Source organism: Alligator sinensis, unplaced genomic scaffold, assembly GCF_000455745.1.
Source record: "Alligator sinensis unplaced genomic scaffold, ASM45574v1 scaffold138_1, whole genome shotgun sequence".
NCBI lineage: Eukaryota > Metazoa > Chordata > Crocodylia > Alligatoridae > Alligator > Alligator sinensis.
Window position 1 is genome coordinate 4752688 of NW_005841862.1, and position 8032 is coordinate 4760719.

The 8032-nt window shown below is 41.7% G+C and overlaps 1 protein-coding gene across 11 annotated transcripts in view; it reads left to right on the plus strand.

Moving 5' to 3' along the window:
• Positions 1-8032, plus strand: part of ENAH (ENAH, actin regulator) — a 137389-nt gene that overhangs the window by 112341 nt on the left and 17016 nt on the right. For 6 of the 11 annotated variants that reach the window (XM_025216310.1, XM_006016571.3, XM_025216330.1 and 3 more), the window contains 2 exons: positions 568-634; positions 3038-3100. In XM_025216310.1, coding sequence (XP_025072095.1) covers positions 568-634; positions 3038-3100 — 130 coding nt within the window. Of the gene's footprint in view, positions 1-567; positions 635-3037; positions 3101-5493; positions 7605-8032 lie in introns of those variants that run through there. The other 5 variants (XM_025216316.1, XM_006016572.3, XM_006016575.3 and 2 more) reach the window with 2 other exon arrangements.

Sequence of the window (8032 nt, forward strand, 5' to 3'; positions counted from 1 at the left end):
TGATGTGGGGGAGCGGGGGTTGGGGTGGGGGGTGGGCCTGGGCCCAATGAGGGGAGGAAGCTTGCTCCTCCCCTCCCCCCTGTAATTGCCGTGTTGGGCTGGGCCAGACTAGGCCATGCCTGCTGTCCTCCCCACACTGCTGCGGCAGGCCCGCTTTTCCCCTGCTCAGGCTTGCTTCCCCCCTCCCCCCCAACATTGGGCCTGGGGCCACTCCCCCCACGTTGCCTGCAGGGAGCAGGGCACTCTGTTTCTTCCGCTCTGCTGCTGCCTCCAGGGAGCAGAGCTTCCCCCCCACTCCATCCTGTGTCTCCACCATCATGGCGATGGGCTGCCTTCTGTCAGAATGCTTCTTCGCGCTCTGATTGACTGTTTGTCATTCAGTCACAGTGTGAATAAAGCATTACAGACAGACAGACAGATTTAGGCTTTTATAATATTTGAGTTAGTGTAGAGTGGTAAAGGTCCTAACTAACTTACTCACATCTACTTGAAATTATTTCAGATGCATTGTTAAGGCAATGTAATGGGTGTGTTGTTTAACAATTTCATTTTAATTATTTCTTAAAGAACTAACAAGAAAGCCTTGGGAAAGAACAAATACAGTGAATGGAAGCAAGTCACCTGTTATTTCCAGGTATCCTGCTTTTTATACCAGTACTTATCCTTTTCACATGTACATCATTCTCATTACTCATGCTGCTTAAAGTGATTGGAATAAAATTGCAAAAACCCATCTGAATATTCTATAGCATCTGAAACTGTTTTGTTTTAGTATTTTTATGGGGTTAGAAGTGTAACTTTGATATTCGATAAAATGTAAGTTTTGATAATGAGGTTTGGGGAGGAGTGGTAAATGAGGTTTTGATACTAAATACAATAGAAAGCAAAATAGAATCTTTTTAACAGCTTTCAGAGTATAACTCTATGAATTGCAGTATAACTTTGGTTATCAAAACTTTTAATTTTCCTTCTAAAGAATCCTTAAATGCTAGTTAACCTCCTGACCTCAGGCAGATTAGAGAGACTGTTCATGCACAGAAGATGAATCTATCTGACGGATTAGTCAGTATTATTGTGCTAGTTGAGATATAGCTACCTCACTAAATATATAAACTTGATTAAATCTGATTCTGAAGGGAGCCTTGAGCAATTCTTTGGGTCAACCCCATCCTTGGTGTCACCTTAAAATGTACAGGCCTTTCAATATGCGACTGCATTATTGCCTGTATGCCAGCTGGAACATCACAGGCTAGTTGGATGATATGACAGAACTGGCTGCAATAGTCATTCTACACTTTGGGACAAATTATTTAATGGATGTTCCTCCGAATGTCTAAAATGCATATACTTGGCCACTGGGGGAGCAAAGGAATTGTTCATTTCAGTGTTCCTCATAAGGCACTTGATAAGAATTTGCCGTCAGTTAATCAAAGGACAGACTTTTTTCTTTGTTAGTCTCTTAAGTGTCTTAAGATAATTTGCAGAATTCCAAGATAGACCTGGGGGAGACTGTTCTTTCAAATAAGTATTTTGCACTAGAATTCTCAAGGATAGAAAAGGCTAATGGAAGCAGCTGAAATAAGGTCTGATAACCAAATAGAAGGAAAGAATTATTACTTAGTTGAATGTCCCATTGGTATCACTGGCAAAACATTCTGACATCTGGCAGCTAAAATAAAGGTAGTGCCTAAGGGCCAGTCAGCCTTCTAGCACCTTTTTCTTATTTTCAAAAACCAGGCAGGCTCAAGCAGTTGATGACTTCTTCAGTCTTGAGACAGCATCTTTGCTTTGTTTTCTCTCACCGCTAATGCAAGCAATCGTTGAGATTTAATGTTCTGTATTTGATAGCCAATGACATAGAACCCTTCAGGGACAGATTTCCACTCCTGAAGCAATTGTCAGAGGAAAAGTAGAAGGGTCAAAAATGGGGTTATTTCCGTTGGTGTTTTTTTCCTCTGCTGTTTTGTTAACACCGTATCTTGTATGAAACCAGGCTTAACCTTGTGGTCTGTGCACAGAATCTGAACTTGGTTTTAAATGTTTGTTCTACCTGTCTCTATGGCCATGACTCCCATACGCTGCCTTCTGTTTTTTAAAACAGCATTTATCATTGTGATTGCTTTAGTTAGTTGGGCTGTAGAACTGTCATTTCTTATGAACAGCTTGTGACCTGCATGAGTGAAGCTGTTCTCAGAACAGTCCTGCGAGTTATTTGCAAGTCAGGACTTGGATTTCACATCATGAAAATGCTTCATCAAGATTTTTATGTATCTTCTACAACTTCTAACAAGAGGTCTTAACATAGTTTGGATTGTCCATAGCCTTTTAGTTATATTTATGAAGGATTCATCTATTAATACAAGAATTTTGTATTTCTAGCCTGGAAAAGTATTGACAAAGTTTATTTTCCAGTGTCACCATAACTAAGTGAAGAAGGTCTTTCACTGTTTCTTTTATTTAAAGCCTCAAACCCATATCACCATTTAAGAAGTGTCACCTAGATGTCCTTGAATACATTTAAACCATTTTAGGTTTGACGCATCTGCCTCAGCAAGTAATTTATGCTGGGAATTGTCTTTATGTAGGCCTTGCTCTCCAGAATCAGTCATTGAACACTATTGCATAAAGCACATTTGGTCAGTTGGTTTAATGCTTAGCCATCAAAGCTTATTTTTCAGGGAAGAAAATTCTCCTTGAGCTGAAATTTGTCTCCAGCCTATGCAAAGAGGGCATGAGTCACATAGGAGGATTGGTGGAAAGTTTGAAAAATAAGCAGAATTTTCTATCTTTGGTATCCAGGGAATTAGTATTCATGGTAAATATATATAAAACACCTACTGTCTTATTTAAAATTAAGCTTCTCTTAGTTAGGTCTGCACTTCTAAATTACTTAAACATCTTTCATTTTATAGTCCCTGATTTATCTGATACAGTAATTTTCTGAAAGCAGTCACTTGCATTTTTAATCTGATTTATAGTGTATATAGCATAGCTCTATTATATAGCTTGTTAAGTTAGTGTTTTTCCCCCTTCATAGACGGGAATCTCCATGGAAAAATCTGATTGTTTCTGAAAACAGGTCCTATGATTCGTTAAACAGGTATCATCCTGTTAGGATTTGTGGTTTGGGGTTGTTTTGGTTTTGCTTTCATAACCAACTTTGATTGTTACAGGGTTGAGCTTTTTCTACATAGATTGGTAGTCACCATAGACATATGTGATGTATGACCTCTTGTGTGGACTGTCTCTCACCCCCTGATGCCTCAATTTACATTTCAGTGACTGGCTTTCTTGCATGCATACCAGACTCTGGCTTCTTTACTATTCATTTCATGAATGCCACGTGCCCCCAGAGGCTGCGGGGGCACAGTGAGCTCCTGCACATGTCAGTGGCAGCGTGGTGGCAGTAAGCGGGGAGCTCCTGTAGGCGGCCACAGCCAGTGCTGTTGGTGGTGGGGGGTATGGTGCTGCTGGTAGCATCAGCGGTAGCCAGCTGCAGTTGTGGGCTGCCCTCAGGTACTGCTGACCGTGTTGGCGGTACCTTTTTGCAGGGGGTGCATGTGCACCTGTGTGCCCGCCTTGTGCATCTCCAATGATTCATTCCATCCAGAAAGATACACCAACTGCAGATGCTTCCTCAGCCTGACAAAGGGTTTTTAAACCTGAAAACTTGCTAAGATCTATTTCTCCAACTATTCAGTTGGTCAATCTGGTATCTTTTATTAGACCCAAAGAACCTTGTCTGCCTGTGTCCTTAGACCAACATGGCTACAACCTACACCCCTTAATACACACAGGTGATATGAATTTTGCTTTCAAAACCTTGAGGTGCACTTTCACAAACACCCCTACACCTATCTCCTTGAAACGTGGCAGGTTTCATGCCCTCAGAAGGGGCTACCATCCCTGCTGTTTTCATCTGAATCTGCAAAAAAAATGACAAAGTTATAGGTATTTTAGTGATTCTCCATTATAGTCTAGGGCTGAATCTCCAAATCGATGCTGAATCTGAATTGGCCAAATCAAATTGAGACAGTGACTCGAATTGGTGTCCCTTTAAATCAGAATCCAAATTGAATACTTGCCACTTCGCACAGGCCTAGCATCTGTTATCCAGAGCATTAGTTTGACAGTTCATAAAGCACCCAGTGTTCAGATATTCTTTAAGAAAGTGCCACACTTGATTTTTGGACAGATTGATTAGTTAAGATGCTGGCTGTTGGTATTTTCAAATCAAAGAGTGGTATTGTGCTGTAGAAAATTGCTAATGCAACGTTTTCAACTTTTTGCCATGTCTTTTGCAACAAAATGTGTGGTGACTATCTGTTCTTTTGTATAAAAAGTTCTGCCACTATATGATTATCTTGGGTGGTGGTATTTTGCATGTTAGCATGAGTAAAATCTTTATCTTGCATGTGTAAATCACATTTTCTTGTGTTTCAAAGGTAGCTTATTGAGCTAGTAGGTAATGAACCAGTAATGACCTCAGAGCACAAAGGTTGGGTGTCTTTTTGGCTACATTTTCAATGACTGGTAGTTTCTCGTAGCAGTTTCAGTAGCCTGTTATCCTTGTAAGTGTGGAAGATAAGAGAATCAAATAATTAAAGGGAAACTGTTGTTTGAAGTTTAACAAAAAATTATCAGACTTGGAAGGAAATTAGAGTTCCTAGATCGGGGTACGCAAAATAGCGGACTCAGCCAGCACCTGGACTCCATTTCCCAGCAGCCCTTGCCTATGCTGCTGCAGCTAGTTTCCATGGAGACCCCAGGAGTTGCAGGGCTGTGATGGCTTAGGGCCAGGTTTCCATGGAGACCGCCTCAGCAGTGCTGGCAGGGCATGTGGCTGGGTGGGGAGTTGCTCCAGCCAGGGCCATGATCTTGCGGTGGTAACAGTGTGGCCCAGAGCTGAGACAGCCACGATCCGCTGCCTGCATGCCCCTGCCTGGGGTGTGTGGACAACAGACTGCAGTTCTGCCCTGGCTCCAGCCTGCGCTGTCAGTGCTGCAAATTCCAACCCTGGCCTTGGAGGATCTCCCAGCTCCATGCCCTGCCAGCGCTGCTTGGGCCAGTCTCCATGGGAACTATGGCCCTGCACTCATAGCCCTCCTGCTCCTGGGGTCTCCATGGAAACAGGCTGCAGTTAAGTGGGCCGGGGCTGCTGGGAAATGGAGTCTGCTGCACGCTTCATCTGTCCACAGGCTGGATTTTGCCTGCCCTGTCCTAGATTTTGTTGGATAAACAACCTTTCCTGCAATGGACCCAGACATCCGTGAAAGAATGCACTCTTCACATTGAGAATTTTCCTTATACAGTTCTCAGGCAGATAATTACAGTGTTGGTGGGAGGTGACAGAATTTGGCTAAGGGAGCAAAAATAATGTGATATTAATAATGTTGGTGTTTCTTACAGTTCTAAACCAAAAGGACTGAGAAGTTCTTATTTTGTAAGAGCTATGTTCTTCCATTAATGTATGTTCCTGTCTTTATTCATCAGTAGCTGGGAAGCATGTTATTGGTCTCTGACTGGAAAAATTGCAATGGCTCTTTCCAAGGAGTGGTGTTAGTCATAAAACAAGGCACTGTATGTGAAAGCAGTGGAAATGCTCAGACTGAAGTGCGTGGCATATGGATGGAGAGGGAGTGTATACAATTCTTGTTGTATGGAAAATTCCCCTTTTAAAAATAAAAATACTTGTATTCATTTCTAGCTTTCCAAGACTCACATTCTGCTGCCAGATTCTGCATGCTCTTTCAACATTTTCAGATGTACGATAAAGCAACAATTGTTGGCAAGTTAATTTTCTAAGTTTAAAAGGATTCTTTCGTGCCATAGTAGAGCTCAATATCTAAAGATTACAACAAACTTATAATTGGCTTGTCATAGCAGTAACATGTACTATGTAGCTTTTTATGGGTACAAGGTAATTTATATTTTTCAGCTATTTTATAGTTACTTAATTTCTCTTATTTTCTAGCATTTCATTGGCTCCCAATGTTCTTAAATGTATAGTCCACCTTTAATTTTAATGTGGTCAGCTTCAAATAGTTTGAGAGATTCCACTTTTAAATGAACAGCCAAACGAAACTAATAAAATTTAGCTGCCATGGTCTGCTTCAAGGTTTTTGCTTTTGAGAAAAGGTGAAGAAATTCTAGTATTTTGGTTTAATGTGTCTCCTCACAGGGACTGCAGTCTCATGAATTTGTATTTTGGGTAGGAATGAGTATTCAAATAAAGCAAATTATTGACCTAAATAAATTAGGTATTTAAACATCTTAACCATATGTTCCACATTTTTTAAACCTTTCGGCATAATTTTGTGTACAAGATATTACAGGGAAAATCCAAGTTTTGCCTAAGAATACAGAAGTTGGAATAGCTTCTATAATATCAAATGTTCTGTGCAGAATGAATGTGCAGCCCATTCCACCTCAGTAGGTGATATTTTAATTTTCCCCCCCTTCGGTTAGATTTTTTTTAGTCGGCTTTCTGTCAATTTATGGTAATACCTAAAGGTAAATAGAACGTAAAGCGTGATGTCCTAGATACTGGGCAAATGTTGTGTGATCGATAGTCCATATCCCAGAAAAACTTCCCATGATGCTTTGCATTTTTTTTTGAGGGTAAATACCGCTTGTTTAGGTTTGATTAAATAGAAAGTAAATGCAAAGGCAAAAAAGGAGGGAAAGCTGGGCATTCAGGGGAGGGAGATATAAGGTATACTTGCTTCTATTTATAAATCAATTTTTAATGCCACCCAAATGTTCTGGTTTGAACTGATGGACCTGATAAGTGAACTGAGATATATCCTGTCCCATGAAGGAAATCAAACTATGTTGTTGGACCTTCCTAGTCTGTGGCTCAGACATCCTCGACTAAAGTAAATTTAGGCCATTCCTTAGGATGACAAAAATAAGAGAAACAAAATGCTTCTTACGTTTGCTACTAAATATAGCACAGCATGGAGTTGTTTTATACCTTAAAGCAGGGATGGGCAATTATTTCGGGTGAAGGGCCGCTTACTTAGTTTTGGCAAGCCATTGAGGGCTACTTGACAGGCGGCTGGGGGCAGATAAATATCACTTTTCTAAATTTTTTAGGGGCCCTGCAGGCCAGATAGAATGGCCTGGTGGGCCACATCCACCCTGCGGGCCGCATTTTGCCCATCCCTGCCTTAAAGACTAACTTAATCAGAGATATATAGCGTAAGCTTTCATGAGCTTGAGCTCACTTCATCAAATGTTGTGAAAGGACATGTACAGAGCAGTGTATAAAATGGAAAAAATGATTTGAATATGAAAGACAGGAGGAGAAGGTGGGGGGCAGTGCTGAAAGAGGCAAATGAGCAATAAACTCCCTAGGGACAAAGGAGTCACAAAAGCTCTGCCCTCTCATTCCCCTGATATATCTAAGGTACATCAACAATATCATCATGTGGACACACGGGAACAAATCTTAAGGAGAAATTTCACCAGGATTTTAACAACTAGCAGGGTGAAAGTGCTAGACTTTAGGAAAGCTGATTTCAATGAACTCAGGCGTTTAGTCAGGGACGCACTGCAGAGTAAGAGTTTTGAAGAGATGGGAGCCCAGGAAGGGTGGCTGTGCCTTAAGGAAATGATCCTTCGGGCACAAAGCGAGACGATCCCGATGCGGGGAAAAAGGGGGAAAGGGGCCAAGAGGCTTCCTTGGCTGACCAGAGAAATCCAGAGCAGCCTATGGGCAAAAAGGGGGGCATATAAAAAGTGGAAACGGGGAGAGATTACCAAAGAGGAGTATACCTCCTCTGCTCGCGCTTGTAGGGAGGCAGTTAGACGGGCCAAAGCTACCATGGAGCTGAGGGTGGCATCCCAAGTTAAGGATAACAAAAAATTGTTTTTTAGATATATAGGGAGTAAAAGGAAGGCCCAGGGTGGAATAGGACCTCTACGAAATGGGCAGAAGCAATTGGTGATGGACAGAGGGGACAAGGCTGAACTCCTCAACGAGTTCTTTGCCTCAGTGTTCCTAAGCGAGGGGCAAGACAAGGCTCTC